The sequence below is a fragment of the Paramormyrops kingsleyae genome, chromosome 1, assembly GCF_048594095.1.
Source record: "Paramormyrops kingsleyae isolate MSU_618 chromosome 1, PKINGS_0.4, whole genome shotgun sequence".
NCBI lineage: Eukaryota > Metazoa > Chordata > Actinopteri > Osteoglossiformes > Mormyridae > Paramormyrops > Paramormyrops kingsleyae.
In genome coordinates, this window is record NC_132797.1 from 20874399 (window position 1) to 20892716 (window position 18318).

The 18318-nt window shown below is 43.0% G+C and overlaps 1 protein-coding gene across 1 annotated transcript in view; it reads left to right on the forward strand.

Annotated features, from left to right (window-relative positions):
• dnah5l (dynein, axonemal, heavy chain 5 like) overlaps nucleotides 1–18318 on the forward strand; it is a 111209-nt gene that overhangs the window by 29605 nt on the left and 63286 nt on the right. The window contains exons 42-48 of the mRNA XM_072711707.1: nucleotides 636–814; nucleotides 3560–3747; nucleotides 5686–5880; nucleotides 9530–9664; nucleotides 13043–13232; nucleotides 14106–14323; nucleotides 17497–17808. Of these exons, the coding sequence (XP_072567808.1) occupies nucleotides 636–814; nucleotides 3560–3747; nucleotides 5686–5880; nucleotides 9530–9664; nucleotides 13043–13232; nucleotides 14106–14323; nucleotides 17497–17808 (1417 nt within the window). The remainder of the gene's footprint in view (nucleotides 1–635; nucleotides 815–3559; nucleotides 3748–5685; nucleotides 5881–9529; nucleotides 9665–13042; nucleotides 13233–14105; nucleotides 14324–17496; nucleotides 17809–18318) is intronic.

Here is an 18318-nt window from a genome sequence, read left to right on the forward strand (position 1 = left end):
TAGCCTTTGGCCTTAAAACGAAAATGATTCTGTTTAAAAGGGTTTGTTGTATGAAAGCATGTTTACCTGTCCTGCTGCCATTTTTTGATAGATCACCTGTGTCTGAACAGCAGACCCATTTTTATTTTTAAAACTCCCGTTTTTCCCGTTTTTCTCCCGTATTTTGAGGCCATGTCCTGGCACCCACCTGATTCTCCCAGGAAACTCCCATAATTCCCATGGCCCTCAAACTGTATTATAAATAATCATCATACATGGATTTGTATGTTTGGCTGACACTACCCAAGTTGCCAGGTTGTATATGAAACGCGCAATTCACACAATTCACACACTACTTCCAATTTCAGCCCATCTGTCACCACAACCTGGCAACCCACAACCCAATTCAAAGGGCGTGTGCGGCTATTTTCAGTGCAGGCCGGCTACTGAAAATAGAGGGATTCTTATCTATCTATTTACTTATCCACCTCTAACCAATTAAAAAATCCTGCCTTTTGAAACCTAAACGTTAACAGGTATATCTTTGTCTAAATCTAAACAGAGGTTGTTATAGTATTCGCTAGCAGCTCTTGTGTTACCATAGCATGATCCTGCTAAGAAGTCTGGGACTTAAACTGCTGTCCTTCTGTGTGCAGGTGCTACATCACCCTATCTCAGGCCCTGGGTATGAGCATGGGCGGAGCTCCAGCCGGCCCTGCCGGTACTGGGAAGACGGAGACCACCAAAGACATGGGCCGCTGCCTGGGGAAGTACGTGGTGGTCTTCAACTGCTCCGACCAGATGGACTACAGGGGGCTGGGTCGCATTTACAAAGGTGCCTCTACCAGTCGGATAAGTCGCCTTGTGTGAAATGACTCCCTTTGCCATCGCCTTTCTGCAGAAAGAGATTTACTCATTTTGAAATAAGGAATTTTCAGTTAAGATACATTCCTGGAATCATTTCAAGTTATATTATGCCTGTTGTATAGATCTGGTATCCAGTTAAGACATTTGAAATGGCAATTTTATTCCCAGAAAAAAAGGAAATGGTAATTCACAAGTTTTTGCCAGCATACAAAGTCTGTTTCAGAATACACACATCAGGGGCTCTGCTAATGAGGTGAAAGTACAGGCGTGAGCTCTGTCCCAAATTATAGGACTGAGTGCTATTCTGCCTTACGTTAATTTAGTACACACCTTTATCCAAAGTGACATACAGCTGAGGAAGCTGTGTCCGCCAGTCCTTGGTGCAATTAGGGTTAAGGGGCCGACGGCGGCACCACTCGATCAATCATGGGCTTCAAACCGACAACCTTATCCCATGGATGGCATTCTGACCTGCTGAGACACACACCAGCCCCTCTTATTGTTTACCTTTAATTAGGACTGATTGAGTATTATCTACCCTTTTTAACCACCCCAATGACTGAGTCATAATTGGATTGGTTCTAATAATACGCTCGAAGTCGTTACTGGACTTTTTTTGATGTCGTCTATCGCGTGGTGGAGATACAGACAGAGTTCAGCAGCCAGCAGGGGTCATTACATCGCCAAAGTGCATGTAGTCACATCAATTTAGCCTCAGTTTTGGTCTGGTTGTTGCTCGATGAGCCTCTGAAGTCAGATCAAACAAATGATATTTCGCACAATGTGGGGAGGAACAGAGCTCAGAAAAATATTGGCTGTCGGGGAAAAAGAGAAAAATCATCTTCTGCTTTTTGATATGTGGCCTGAATGGAGACATAAAGAGGTCCGAAGGAGATTTGTGCCGTTAAAACTGCGAGGCAGAAAGAGGAAGATGGATAGTGTAAAAGTCCCGCTGTGTCATTTGGTGCACAATCAGTGATTCATGGGCCTGCTCAAGGTGCGGCTGCCTATCCGCGTTAGATTTGGAGCGCTACATATAATGAGAATCCTATATAGAAGAAGAATGTCTTGTACCAAGCTGCTGCCATAATGTTCTGTATGACGGATAGACTGGTGGAATACAGCACAACCGGGTGAATATTTATGAAGCATGATATGTGTCACCCAGAATGAGAGCAGCTAAAGTGGACTATTAAAAAGAGATCTGTTAAAATGTCCGTGGCATTCCTGATCACTTTATCATTTTGCTGCTTGGGGGTTTTGACAATTCGAAGTCGCATGGTGCTTTCATAGCTCTCATTTACTTATCCAGGCAGAAATCAGAAAATATTGTGGGGAAACAAGAAATTCAATGTAGTATCAACTCAAGTTACATGCAAACAATTCATTCCAGTTTATAATACATTCCTGATTTAAGTATGAAATCCCTGGCCCATTATGGAAAGCTGCTCCATTATATGAGTTCATCTTCACAGAAACTGTGGGCCCCACCGTGCCAAGACTATCAGTTACACACCTCTAGCACTGAAGCGTGTGTGTTTACAGTCTCCAAGGATTCATTTTGCTGCCCATTTTGGCCTATATTGTGCAGAACTCTGCCGACCTGCAGGCTGTCGTCTTTCCTGCATCGTCTTAGAAATCCTGCTTATTATAAAAGTACCAAGGTGGAATCAGCAGATCGCCGTCACTCTACTGAGAGCCAACCACAGTGACACTTTGTCCTGTATAATGATAGGCCATACAGACCCTTTGCTACAGCATAAGCCTCCTTTCTCCTGGTCAGCAGCTACATTACACAGCAGGTGCAGTCTGACTCATGGGAGACGGGGGTAACTTTAGGAGCATCATTAAGAATGCAGTGACGAACAGTCACGAAAAAAATCACCAACAAAAAATGTAACACAAACCAATAATACTTTATTAATAAAAGCTGGAAGTATATCTGGGCTTTTTTTAAACAATACTGTGATTTTTTTTTAGGTGAGGCAAGGGATACTTGTTACTCCCCGAGTGCTGTGATTTGATATCTACCAATCAGCTTTTTAGACTGTACAGACTGGATGATTCCGTTCTGGCAGACAGGTCATGTCGAAATGCACATATATAGGATAATTATAATGACTTTTAGGTGCGAGAATGATAACCCAAAGTGCTTTCCAGTTTAAAAACAATTGAACAAATACTGCATACACAGTAAAATATAGAAATAAGATAACACGAGGAACAGTGAAATATCAAATATAATAATATGAAATAATAAAATATCAAGAAAAAGTGCTTACAAGAAATAATAAAATAAATAAACAAACAAAATGAAAATAATAATTAAAATTAAGGAAATGTAAAACAATAAGCAGCAGAAAAAGTAAGAGGGCAATTAAAACAAAAGTTAAAGAGTTATTAGAATGAAAGTAAAAGTAACTTAATACTAAGCATTAAGTGACATAAGTCGCATAGGTTGTAAGTCCGGAACAATCTGTATATTCAGTGTCACATGTATGAATCTCAACATGCCTCAAACACGCAAACTTTATCGTCATGTGAGCAGGCTTCGGCAACTTAGAAAAAAATGAAGAGGCAGAAGGTTACATGTGTTTCTCAAAAGCAAACGGGGAAGTGGACATACAGTAATTATTATGGTACCCAGAATGAGTGGCCAGACGATGCATGGTGTAGAGCCTGCTGTGACGCTGGCGTTGGGCCTGTCTGACAGGCTTGGCGCAGGCTGGGGCGTGGGGCTGCTTCGACGAGTTCAATCGGATCGAGCTGCCCGTGCTGTCGGTGGCGGCCCAGCAGATCTACATAGTGCTCCAGGCCAAGAAGAACAAGAAGACCACGTTCGTGTTCACGGACGGCGACGTCGTCGACATGGACAGCGAGTTCGGCATCTTCCTAACCATGGTGAGAAGAGACCATGTTTAATACTCGTTGTTTTCAGCCATCATTTCGAAAGCCACTCTTGTCAGTGCTCTGTGTTAGCCAATGAGCATTTAATCTATGTGAAAAGGCTAGCGTCCCTCAACTCGATTGATTTTATGTGTTGGTGTCTAGGTTTTCACTTTATTACGTATCGATTGCGTCTTCCTTTTGTTCTGTCATTCTCTTTTCCAGTCACACAGTTCACAAATCCATCCTCCAATCTCCTAACCGTTCCTCCAGTGCAGCGCTGCCGTTTGTTGAATTCCACATGAAATTCATACATATTTATCAGGCAGCTCATTACCTTCCAGGTGGTTCTTGTACACATCCCGTGGTCGTCTCCTTCCCTTACTGGAAGCTGTCAGCATGCATTTTTTTTGTGCTGTGTCATGCAGTCAGCTGACTCCTTAACCACGTCTCTATCTCCCTCCGGTGCCTCCTTACAGTCTAATCAGACCAGCATTATATTCAGGAGGCTCAGACATTCACAAGTAAGGCCTGATTGAAGTATAACACTGGGCAGCCATTGAGGCTGGATCTTTGGGTCCCCGTACTTTTACAGACACACCGCTTTTCACCATTTTATTCTGAATTTCCACACTATTGTGTTGCCTTTCTGTTTCCCATGTGTTCAATCAGTATGATTTAGCATCAGCAGTAATAATCGCACGGAGATGCTCGGTGATGTGATAGTGTTTCCCAGATGCCCAGAGGCTGCATTGTTTTGGAGGTTTTATGAAAGAATGTCAGCTTCCCTGTTCGTGTATTTAAACCCTCAAACCGTGATGCAGTTACAGCACTCTGTTACATCCAGCCATTTTTATCACCTAATCTAATTTCATTAACAGCTAAAAGACAGCTCAATGCCGTATGTAAAACCAGATTCAAACAGCTCCAAGCAATAAGCAATAATTATGCAATAAATTATAATGCAGAACAATTAAAGTTACATTTTTGTTATTTGTCAGATGTTTTCGTCCAAAGCAGCGTAAAAGTGAGGATCAGGCAGCAGGGTCAGCCAGTCACTGGAGCAGTTGCAGTTAGGGGCCTCGCAGGGGCCCAGCAGTGATGTAACTGCCAGTCGTGGGATTTGAACCGGCTACCTTCTGATAAGCTGCAGAGCCCTGCAGCACCCAAAATGATAGAAACCTTAATAAGAGGGACAAGAAAAATAGGTTCAGCCTCACAAGGGCCTGAAAGCCTAAATAACTGGACGGCACCAGCATTCTTCCTGCACTGGTTTTACACTCGTTAATATGAATATTGCCTTCACTGCTTTGAATGCTATACATATTGTATGTTATTGGGTGTTGATGAATTACACTGTTTGCTGCTTTATTGTATATATCGATTAGCGCTGTCATGATTACTCGAATCTTCAATTATTAAAAAGCATTGATTAAAATTTTCCTTCTAGATTATTTGGCAATAGTTGCAGTTGTCTGTCAGTATTACAAAGCATAACTTAAATATCATCACAGCATGGATCTTAAGACTTTCAGGTTTGATGGACTGAGACAACTGGAGCGAGGTTAGCCATAGACATGTGCTACTTAGCCTTCTGGATTAGCCTAGCCTGTCTTTGTCATCACTTTGACGCTTAATTTACTTTCTACTTCCTCAGTGCTAAAACAAAAGTTAGCTCTGTCACATAACCGTGTCATCTTACATAATATGGTACATACACTGCCCAGCCAATAAAAGTCGCCATTTGAATTTTTCGTTGGACTGTCTTTTATCATTATGATGTCATATTACACGGTACATTACTCAGTTATTGATATAATCAATAGTGACATCTCATATTGATATCTCCTATGGTAAATCTTTTGTAAACATCTAACTGCATAGCTACATGATAATTTGTGTTGATCTCTAGTTTGTATTTTCGAGGGTTGATGGTTATCCTTCTCTTGGTAGAACCCGGGCTATGCAGGCCGCCAGGAGCTTCCAGAAAACCTGAAGATTCAGTTCCGTACGGTAGCCATGATGGTTCCGGACCGAGCTATCATCATGAGGGTGAAACTTGCCAGTGCCGGCTTTCGGGAGAACCAGGTCCTCAGCCGGAAGTTCTATACACTTTACAAGCTATGCGAAGAGCAACTCTCGAAGCAGGTAACTTTACCCTGCAGTGTAACAGCCAAAAGGGGTACAGACAGAAGCAATGTTTACCACCATTCACACCTCGCATTTGCAACCGGTCTCCAAAGTATATGGGGCCCCCTGATGGCCACAAACAATCACTACTCTAGATGGAATTGAGTTTTTGAATGGAACCACAGAAACAACAAACCTGCCTCTGAGTACGGAGGAGGTACACAAGTCAATTTTGTGCTAAAGAAGACCTGCATTGATCAGTCAAATAAAACAGTGTAGTGACAAATTACAAAAAACTGGGGAAGTGGTCTGTTTACAAAAATATGTAGCAAGTTAGTGCTCAGGTTAATGTTCATCCATCTGTCTGCATCAATAAATATGAAAAACTGTGGATGGAATTAAGTCTTCTGTACAACAGTTATTTGATTAATCAATTAAGAGGATGGTTCATTGATTCGTTAATACAGTGATCAGAAAGCAGTGTGTTTTTCTTAATATATATTCTTTGTGATAATTTGTACAAAATGTTTCACTTGGCCTTTGATCCCACAAAACTACTACACATAGTGCAGAATGCACTAGAAATAGATGTATGTAGTATTTAAGTAGTAGTTAGTGCTGTAAGTGGTACTTCATGCTCTAAGACTTAGAGCATGAAGTACCGCTTAGAGCACTACTACTTAGAGTCTAAGTACTGTAATTGTGCTCTAAGCGGTACCTCATGCTCTAAGTGGTAGTTATCTATATTATTTCGTTATAAACCTAAAATTAACTGCATGAAAAGCTATGAGGTACTTTACAAACCATTCAGACTATTTACAAGTTAATAGAACTGTTACATACATGTAAATGCATATGCATGTATATGTGCACATGTCTCGAACTGAAAATCTCACGCTTTCCAGCTGACCAAAGTTAACAACCCTATTTAAATGTCAAAAAGAGTAATCACTAGCTAATTAGAAGCATAACCAGGACCCTTCTTAAAATAGGCAGCCTGTCAGTGATTGTCCTGTCCTGGTTGTTCCCCTGAACACTCTTGCGGACCAGAACCAGTAACTGTAGCTCCATCAGCAGTTGGCTTAAAAACATAAAAAGTGCAAGCGACTCATTAGTGTTAGTGATTAATGAGTACATACAACAGTAAAACTATGAGCTCAGGAGTTATTTGTATTTTTTTATTTAAATGCAAGTTAAACGTAATTTCATATTTTTGCAAAATCAAAGCCATGTGCTCCACCTTTTGGTCATCACTAGGTACTACCCCCTTCCCCCCTTGGATTGCGCTGACTAAGTACCTCTCTCCTGACTCATGCTGACTCAATGCATTTCGTAATTCCACAAATCAATTTCATCCGCGAAATGACTTTCTTTAATTCACAAAATGCATTTTGTCCATGAAATGACTCTCTTTAATTCACGAAATGCGTTTCGCCCACATAATGATTGTGTGTGATTTACTAAATGCATTTTGTCTACAAAATGACTTCCTTCTGTCCACGAAATGCAAAGTCCTGATACAGTAAAATCCCGTTATAGTGGACTCGCTTATAACGGAATAACGCGTCTATAACGGACTAGGTCCGCTGGCGCCTGCACGAACATGCAGAAAAAGCATCGGATATAGCGGACTCGCATATAACGGAATTTCGCTTATAATGGACAAACAATTTGGTCCCCACGGCCGCTTTCAGCTGTAGTTTTTTTCCGGCTATCATGGACGTGCAGCTCCGCCTACAAGGCGCGTGGCGTGCCGGTGATATCCAGCGCAGATACGTAGTCGGGATTATTAATAGTCACACATCTGGTCAGGTAAAGTTGGATTACTACATGTACAATACAATAATCTATGCCACAAGTGTGTTTGCTGGGGTGTGGCATGAGTAAATGGTGTCCTGTAGTTGTGTTCTGGGCATACAGCAACTCTGGATATAACGGATTTTGGATATAACCAGGTCCCTTGAAGTCCGTTATAACGGGATTTTACAGCATCAATTCTGTGCACAAAATGAAACATCCCTTTTGATTTCTGTGCATGAAAGAAAGTCTTTTTGCTTTTTTGGACAGAAGGCAGCAAAACATTTCCTGATTTTGTCATTAAATAATGCTTTCTGAGGCATAGAATGCATATTGTACGCGAAAACGAGTACTTGACATCCGGCGCCCCATAGTTTTTTTGCGGCATTCACGCTGAACGCTAACGCTGCCTCTCAGTTTTTCCACTCAGTGGGTGGAGCTGAGTGACTTCCGCCTGCTATGACGTCATGACAATACCCTTTGCAGTACGTGGAGCATAAGAACATCAGATAAGAGAGTGACGATCTGGAAATATTTTACACTTTTAACAATTTGCAATCTTTTTGAAAACAACACTTTGAGAGGAGGGAGTAGCGTTTCAGTGGAAAATCTCATTAAACAAAGTGCACACGATTGTGCGAGACAACGCAAGTAATATAAAAAAGCAATGCATGATTTGGGAGTCGATAGTTGGGCTGTTTTCCGCACTTGCTGCAGCTTGAGGGGCTGCTATGTAACAAAATGTAAGGCACGCTTTTGCCAGTGGGAGAAACACTGTGAGGCATTGTAAGCATTCGCCACTGGCGTATACTCTCTTGGAAGATATTCAAATTGAACTGTAAATTGCCTCAAAAATGCTTAAAACAAGATGTACAAATGAGGTGCAACAGTACATTATATATATATATATATATATATATATATATATATATATATATATATATATATATATATATTTCTAGTAGCCTAATTAAATATTTTTTGGCTTAGATTTTTTCATTTGTACTTATTAATTTAAAAATATTAATAAGATGTATACACACATAAGATACTAAAGTAAAAAGAGCTCGTATCAAAATCTGTATTGGTTTCAGCAGTTGTGTATCGGAATTGGATCGGAACTGAAAAAATGTAGATTGGAAAATCCCTATTTAATACAGTATAGCATAATAACCTGTAGGTACAGATAACATAGCCTGTTTGCTATATTATACGATCTTTAATGTAAATCACTGATTTGAAGCTAGGGATATCATATTTAACAAGCTGACATTTTAGCATTCTATAGGCTATAATATGATGCGTGCAATTCTGACATAGGTTATAGTTTTGGCAGTGGTTCCGACATATTGAGTCCAAGGTTCTAAATTAATGTTTAGCAATATATAATATAAGCAATGTCTGTAATAGTGTAGTTAGTACTGGTACTAAAGAAATACAATACCCAACAGCTTTCAAAAATCCAGTACCACGGTACCTTTTCAGTTTCAGTATCCTGTGCAACACTATTCTGCACAAACTCTGAGACATTTGGTAAAGTAAAAAATCTTATTGGTGCAGCATGAATAAATGTAAATCACTGCGTTGCATATTTGATAAACCTGTGTCTATCATCATGCCTAAAACGACTCCAAATAAGCTGCAGAATAAGGACATTAATCATGCATTCCATTCTGCTGTGCAATAGCGCTTTCCTTCCTATGTTTTCTTCAACGCAAAAGGTCTCACGGTGATGACGAAAGCGTGCTCGGACCAGGATTAAATGTAATGTAAGCGCAGGCTGGAGCTGGGGTGGGGGGGGGGGGGGGGCAAGAGTGCCCGGGCACGGGCCAAGTGTGAGTAGTCTAAGCCCCGCCTTGCTCACCTCTAGGTTCACTATGACTTTGGTCTACGAAACATCCTGTCTGTGTTGAGGACGCTGGGAGCAGTGAAGAGGTCCAACCCCGAGGAACCGGAGAAGACTGTGGTGATGAGGGTGTTGCGGGATATGAACCTCTCTAAACTGGTACAATCAAATTCAATTTACTGTTTAGTTTTGCTTAGATAACTGTCCTGTGGGCTTTAGGTTTGTATTTTGCTTTGACTGCTGAGTCACATCTGCCTAATTTGCTTATTAAAATGTATAAGGTTAGTTTTGCTTGGCTTCTGTATTTTAAATAATGGTCAGTTTCTTTTCTGAGGGAAGGGAAGGGTGATCGCCTGGATTGCGGCACCTACAGGGGGATAACACTGCTTTCAGTGCTGGGTAAGGTCCTTGCTAGGGTCATCCTTAACAGGATCCGTGATCACTTGCTCACCTATCAGCGACTGGAGCAGTCTGCTTTGTCACCTAAGAAGTCTATCATTGACCACATTTTGGCACTGAAGGTTCTCATCGAGCGCAAGTGCGAATATCATCAGAGGTTCTTTGCAGCCTTTGTCGATTTCCATAAAGCGTTTCACTCAGTTGATCGAGTTGCCCTGTGGGACATCCTGAGACTTTGCGGGATCCCCCCGAAGTTGCTGGACATCATGGCTGGTCTGTATACTGGTACTGTGAGTGCTGTGCAGAGTGGAGGGAGAACCTCCGCATTCTTCCCAGTTGATTCTGTGGTTCCCCAGGGGTGTGTTCTTCTTCCTACTCTGTTCAATGCTTGTATGAACTGGGTGTTGGGCAGGGTGGTGGGGTTCAGTAGCTGTGGGGCGTTTGTTGGTGACGAAAGATTTACTGATCTTGACTTTGCCGACGATGCTGTGATCTTAGCGGAGTCAATGGAGGCTCTGATCAGGGCTCTCGAGAGACTGAGCGAGGAGTCTGAGTGTCTGGGATTGCGGGTGTCCTGGTTAAAGAGCAAGATCCAGGCATTTAATGACTTCTTAGGCACAGCCATCAGTAGTGTGTCAGTCTGCGGGGAGAATGTCAACCTTGTCAGCTGAAACAAAGACTGGACTTCTTTGGTACTGTGTCTCTTCAGAGAATCCTTGGGTACCGCTGGATTGACTTTGTGTTGAACGAGCGGTTGCTAGAGGAGTCCCGAATGAGGCACATCGCCTGCACTGTGAGGGAGTGTCAGTTACGGCACTACGGCTGTGTGGCGCGTTTCCCTGAGGGTGATCCGGCTCACAGGACCCTCATTGCTGAGGACCCGAGTGGCTGGATCAGGCCAAGGAAAACGCCCAAGTAACACCTGGCTGTGGCAGATGGATGGTCACTTCTGGAGGGTGGGACTGGACCGTGCATCTGCCTTGGGGGGGAGCGGGTTGCCAATTAATTGATAAATTGGTAATAATTTTATGATTGTTTTAATAGATATCAATATATTTTTATTTTCGTTTTTGTCTGACAGTGAATTAAATCTTAAATAAAAATCAACGCTAAAAATTTATTTATAATAACAGCAGCGAAATGCGCAATGCATACTACAATAATTGACACACATATATTAGATATAACTATAGCCGGCCTGCTGTGTTTGTTTTGGCTTGCAGTGCATTAGAGGTTACTTAGCAATCATTGCATTTCTGAAACGAAGTAATGTGTCAGAGGTAGACTGTGTTTGTATCTTGAATACAGATGAAGTTGTTTAGCACGTGGTGTAATCTTCAGTTACACAGCACTCGATTAATCAGCTGGAGCGGATTTATTGTTATTACATAATAAAACTTTGTCAACAGGCATCGTGTAAGACTTTTAAGCCTGTTTCAGCTTTAGCCGAAAGAAGGCCTTTTTGTCAGGTTGAGGGAGACTTTGTACAAAGATTCATTTCTGAGTTGAGTTGTTTAAGGCTTACATTAGGCGTATCTCATGTGCCTTTTCAAAATATGAATATGCAGACTTTTATTTTTATAATGAATACAAAACAAAAGCTAAACAAAAGGCAGATATGTCTATTTCGTCATTCTTCTCCTCTTTTATACTAAAATATAATGATCACATAATTCATTCTAACAAATAATAGTGAGAAACTATTAATCTAAACTAACAAATGATTTTCTCACCGTTTTCCTCATGTGCTGTGAAACATGTCTATTGGGGTACATGTCTATTGGGGTACATGTCTATTGGGGTACGCATCATTGGACACTTCACCCACTCCTGAGGTGAACTTTTCTGTGATACTGCCCATAGGGAAAGGACAAGGAAAAAAAAACAATGAAAGAATGCCAAGTACACGTTTCACTGTGTGTGTGGAAAATGTAGTTGGCATATGTACTTCTTAGGGGCCACTTTAGTAGGTATATCTGCCAACAGCCTGGTCCAACAGTCAGACAATCTTGTGATCATGACTCATAGAGCATGCAGACAGGCTCAAGAGGCTCAAGGTTCAACAGAGCTTCAGGATGTTGTGCCGTATGTGGGGGCTCCAGAGTCTCAAAGAGCCATCTTCCAGGGAGTTTTATGTATTACGGTTTTACACGTATTGGTGTGATAAAAAAAAAAAACAAAAACAAAACAAGCAAACAAAACAAACAAAATAAAACCATCCATTCAGCTATATTTCAGTGGCCGAAAGTCCATTGGTAATGGAAAAGGTCAGCATAAAATGGAATTCTTCAGGTGCAGAAATGGAACATTTGCCACACTTGTTGAATCCATGCCTTATAGGAATTCAGGCTGTTCTGTAGTTAAAAAGGGGTCCTGTCTGGAACTAGGCAGATGGATGTAACAAGGTGGCCACTGAATGTATACACTGCTTGGCCCTGTTTGGTGTCGGAGGTTCTATTGATAATGCAATGTCGTTGTCATGGGGATTTAAAATCATATTGCCTCTAGAAGTTTTGATAGCTAACAATGAAAAGCCCATGAAAACGGACAGAATCGTTTCCTTTGCATGGCAGAGATTCCACACAGGTTTTTTTCTTGTAGCCTCCAGTTTGGTTTGTGATACAGACCATTATTTCACTGAATTGGAATGTGTTGGGAGAGTGTTCTGTTTTCTGTGGAAATTGAATTATATTGTGCATTTTTCACAACTAGATTCTTATGCATATTTTCAGTTGACTTGCTGAAATCTAGATATAACAAATTACATTACTGAAATGATTTATTTAGTTTTAGAAGGATTTTTTGGGCAGAAATAAAATCACCTGGTACCTGTTTGCCCAAGGGATAATTGTTTGGTGGTTACATTGTATTGAAGGAACCAGGGAGTCATTGCCGTGGTGAATCCTGATGGATGTGGTATTTAAAAACATAACTACATAGTTTTTTTTTTCTCATTGAAAATATTTTACCGCTAACATAAACGAGTCTCTGTATGGACCAGTTGATAATCCCTGGACAGAACATAAAATCACACCATGCTTTTTGTTTTCAGTTATTTGGGTGGGTAGGTTATCCACAAAAGTCAGTATGATATGAAAGAGCTTCTCCTGATGGGCTGCTGCCCTGTGCCCTTCTCAGGTGGATGAGGATGAGCCTCTCTTCATGAGCTTGATCGACGACCTGTTTCCGGGGATCACCCTGGACAAGGCCGGCTACCCCGAGCTCGAGGAGGCCATCTGCAAGCAGACGGAACGAGCTGGTCTCATCGCTCACCCGCCCTGGGTGCTGAAGATGGTGCAACTCTATGAGACCCAGCGGGTCCGGCATGGTCAGTATCCATGGGTGATGCAGCCTCACCGGCGTGGCCAAAAGGTCAAAGGTCATGATAGTTACTATATAAATCACTGAATGGTTAATACCAGAAGTTTTTAATAAGACCAGGTGCTGAACAGTGATTGGTAGACAGACAGACAGCTAGGGGTAAATTTGGGTATTACAGCAACAAATACAAAGACAAAAGGGTACAGAAATATTAATGGTATACTTAAAGTAGAAATAAAATGAAATTAAAAACAAAAATTTAAAATGTATTTAATTTACATTCTAATATGTACAAGTAATAAACAAAAAAAGCAAACAAAATAATGTCAGAAAACTTGTTATTGGCAGTTTATATCTGCCTTTTATAGCTCAGCCAAAAAGACAAAACAAAACATTTTTGTGGATTTTTTAGAACTACTTTTTGTCCTTGCAGTGTGATTACCTTGAGAAGCATAAAGTGAACTCTTTGGTAAAATTGTGTTTTTGAAAAAATGCACAAGAATAAAGTACGAAATCAATATATAACTTTTGGCAGAATGGCCCGAGAACCATTACAGGTGGTATGTTAAGTTTACTACTGCAAATACGTATAACTTTTGAAGCAGGTTAGTTTTTCGTTGTTTCTGTTTAATTCTGCAAACAATTTTGGTTGCGACTTTTTTTTGGCATAGGACAGGGGGCATGAAGGGGGCGCCTCTTGGTCGTTCTTCATAAGTAGATTTTCATACTACATCATCATGGGTTATCGAAAAAATGGACACTTAGAGCATGAAAGGGGGACACTTTCAGTCATCCAGACGAAAGGGCAGCTGCCCAGACTCCCTTCCTCCATGTGCCTGAGGATCTCTATAGCCTCAGATGTCTTGTGCCCTTTGTTCAGGTATGATGACCCTTGGACCTAGTGGAGCAGGAAAGACCAGCTGCATCCACACGCTCATGAAGGCCATGACGGATTGTGGGGCACCGCACAGAGAAATGCGGATGAATCCCAAAGCCATCACCGCCTCGCAGATGTTTGGCACACTGGACGTGGCCACCAATGACTGGACAGATGGCGTGTTTTCCACCCTGTGGAGGAAGACGCTGAAAACCAAGAAGGTTGGGATGAACGCTGGAATGATGGCTCTCATTATTCTTGTAGAGCTGATCAGAGGCTGACGGCAATGAATTCTGATTTGTGGGTCATCCAGGAGGTCCTGGATATCACACAAATTCATGGTTGCCTATAGCTGCAAATCAAAGCGTTATAGAGCCCATGAGCTTAGCAGTTACTCTGCACCAGTTTGGCATTTTCTGTTAATAGCAAAGCATGTAATTACGGTTAAAAACATACTGCTGTTGGAGGTTGGCCATCTGGTCCACTTTGCTGATTGATATTTTATGCACTTGGATGCAATCCAGCAATACAGATTCTGAATTTTACATCCAGCTGAATGGCCGAAATTGTTGTGGGAGATTTTCTTTTTATCAGCCATTGTCGATCTATTTCGGGGGTGTCAGTAGGTCATTCCAATTGGGAAGTTCGTTTGACTGTGAGCTGCACTGTCAGCTACAGATTATAACTAGTGTTTCAGCAATATAGTTGATGTTACTGTTTGATGGCTGTTTAAGTTCCCCCTTTAAAACTCTTCTGCTCAGAACTGACACATTTATACATCTATAGATGATCTGCTCTTTTTATGTATTTTCTTCTGGACATATGCAGTAACAGCCAGCTTAAATCATTTTAAAGTGTGTCATTGTATGAAAGGTTTGCTTATCAACAAATCTGTGTTTGCCTTTCATTGGCTATTCAAAATAGACTCCTTTAGTTTTTATGGTAAATTTATGAAAAAGATGTAACACTCTCCATTTCATTTTCCCATCACTGTTTCTCATCATACCGTAATTATAATCGTAATAATATCAGAATTGCTATCAGGTTAGTTTTGCTGCCAAGTTGGACCTGGCATGTCTGACTCGCCCATAGTGTGTGTCAGGGGCAGATCCTGGCATGGGAAAGATGGGAAATCTCCAGGGTGGCATCTTCTAAGGGGGAATCGACATAGCAAACTCTTCTGGCCTAAAACTTACGCCGTTACACCCCCTGCCCACAGCAACGGCTGCTGGGGGGACGGAGCAGCGCTGAAACCTGCCTAGGATGCCAGCTGGGCTTCGCGCAGTACTACTGTGTGTGTGTGTGTGTGTGTGTGTGTGCCTCATTATGGCTCCTGTAGGGTTCTGTGTCCTGTGATGGACTGGCAGCTCCTGTAGGGTTCTGTGCCCCGTGATGGACTGGCAGCTCCTGCAGGGTTCTGTGCCCCGTGATGGACGGGCAGCTCCTGTAGGGTTCTGTGCCCCGTGATGGACTGGCAGCTCCTGTAGGGTTCTGTGCCCCGTGATGGACTGGCAGCTCCTGTAGGGTGTTCACCTCCAGCTGTATCTGCCGTTCTGGCAGCGTTATCTCTTTCTTCATTACTTCAGCTGTCACCCCTGAAACCTCAGAAAGACCCGACATGGCCGGACCAGATAACAAAACTCCCTTCTCCACTAACCCAGAGACAACGCTCTGCAACAAAGTCTCCTTAAGCTTTCTTGCCTGAGTGGACACGGGGACCTCATGGCTCTCAGCGATCTGTAATAGCTGATCTTTAGTACAAAAAGTCCTCTGAGGGATCAAGCATAAACTCATCCTGAACAGAAACCATTTTCACACCACAATACACCACCCTAACGCGACTACCGTCCCAACCTTAACCCGTTAAGGAAGGACACACACAGCATACGGGCCCTGTCTAGGATGAACTCCAGATCCTGACCTACCCCCATGAACTATTTCACCCTGACTAGTCTTCAAGGGCTTACCGGGCTCGAGGCAACTTTAAACGCAAAACTCGTGACAAGTAACCCCTTGTCCGAATGCGTACCCCCACCCAGGATTACCCCCAAACAAAACAAAGAGAAAATAAGAAAACAGTGTTCCGATGGATGAGTTGCGCCGAAGCGAAACCCAGCTGGAACAGTCTGCCTAACTGGAGTTCAGCCTTATACACGATCCCTAGTACAAAGTATCTGCCAATGCAGATCCCGGACGAGCCCCCAATTTTGTCACGTCCCTGTCTAGGGTAAGGGCAAGTGACAAAAGGGTCGTGTCACGCCAACAACCAACCGAACAAAACATGCCCAATCTCCGGTCTGTTTAAGCTTCTAATGATTTTATTCAACCGAAGGACTCGGTTAACAAAGTGATCAGCATCACGGGTCATAGCAACGACCAGACAACCGACAACTACAGGCAACAAAGGCTGCTGGGCTCCAAGACTCTTCTTCTCTTCAGTAAGCTGGGCTCGCTTTTAAAAACGCCGCGCTGGCTGGACGGCCAACCGGAACACCCGGGACGACAGGCGGGGCTATTAATCCCCCAATCCGGTCCCGACGCGTCTGCCTGTTAGAAGGGAAAGAAGAAAAAAAACACAGGCAAAGAGCCCATGGCACCCAACTTGTCCCAAAACATGCAGGACGTAACAGCCCCGTGATGGACTGGCAGCTCCTGTAGGGTTCTGTGCCCCGTGATGGACGGGCAGCTCCTGTAGGGTTCTATGCCCCGTGATGGACGGGCAGCTCCTGTAGGGTTCTGTGCCCCGTGATGGACGGGCAGCTCCTGTAGGGTTCTGTGCCCCGTGATGGACGGGCAGCTCCTGTAGGGTTCTGTGCCCCGTGATGGACGGGCAGCTCCTGTAGGGTTCTGTGCCCCGTGATGAACTGGCAGCTCCTGTAGGGTTCTGTGCCCCGTGATGGACGGGCAGCTCCTGTAGGGTTCTGTGCCCCGTGATGAACTGGCAGCTCCTGTAGGGTTCTGTGCCCCGTGATGGACTGGCAGCTCCTGTAGGGTTCTGTGCCCCGTGATGGACTGGCAGCTCCTGTAGGGTTCTGTGCCCCGTGATGGACTGGCAGCTCCTGTAGGGTTCTGTGCCCCGTGATGGACGGGCAGCTCCTGCAGGGTTCTGTGCCCCGTGATGGACGGGCAGCTCCTGCAGGGTTCTGTGCCCCGTGATGGACGGGCAGCTCCTGTAGGGTTCTGTGCCCCGTGATGGACTGGCAGCTCCTGTAGGGTTCTGTGCCCCGTGATGGACGGGCAGCTCCTGTAGGGTTCTGTGCCCCGTGATGGACGGGCAGCTCCTGTAGGGTGTTCAGTGCCTGATACTGAGTCCAAAGTGGCTCCAGCACTGGAAGGGATACATGTTTATGGGAAATAGATAGATCTCTAGTGAGTGAACTATGCCTTTTTCCAGGGGGATCATGTTTGGATAGTGCTGGATGGTCCGGTGGATGCCATCTGGATCGAGAACCTGAACTCCGTCCTGGACGACAATAAGACCCTGACTCTGGCAAACGGTGACCGCATCCCCATGGCACCCAACTGCAAGATCGTCTTTGAGCCCCATAACATCGACAATGCCTCCCCAGCCACAGTCTCTCGGAATGGCATGGTGTTCATGAGCTCCTCGGTGCTGAACTGGCAGCCCATCTTGCAGGCCTGGTTGCTGAAGCTACCTGCCCTGCAGGCTGAAACTTTATCTGGCTGTTTCAACAGGAGCTTCCAGGTTAGAACCTCTCCAGCTGTCCTCTCCCTGTCAAACTGTTTATGGTTTTTCTCATAAATACATATATAAGTCTGACTATTATATCTTGCTTTTAAATGCTTATAGTCCCTATAAGAACCATTTTAACAATCATCTCTTATTTTAGGAGGTCTTCTTACTTTGTGGCCTTGGTGTGGAAATATGTGAAAATAGCTACAATAACTAGTTTCTTTGGTGATCAACTCAGCTTTGTGGGTCTTTATATTTTCTTTGTTTAATTATAAATACATTTATGTTCACCTAATTTTTCCCACCAGCTCCTTAAAACGTTTATCCTTCATGTTCGATTATTTTAGGTCTAAATGTGAAGCCAAGATTTTTGAGGACATTAGCTAATAATGATAGAAAAAAAAATGTATGTAAATGCAAATACATGACCTGACACAATAGCAGAACTTAAAAGGTTTCAATTCTTTTTTTTGTGCAGTGTGTGCAAATCCTTTGCCAAAAGAATCAATATAATTCATATTA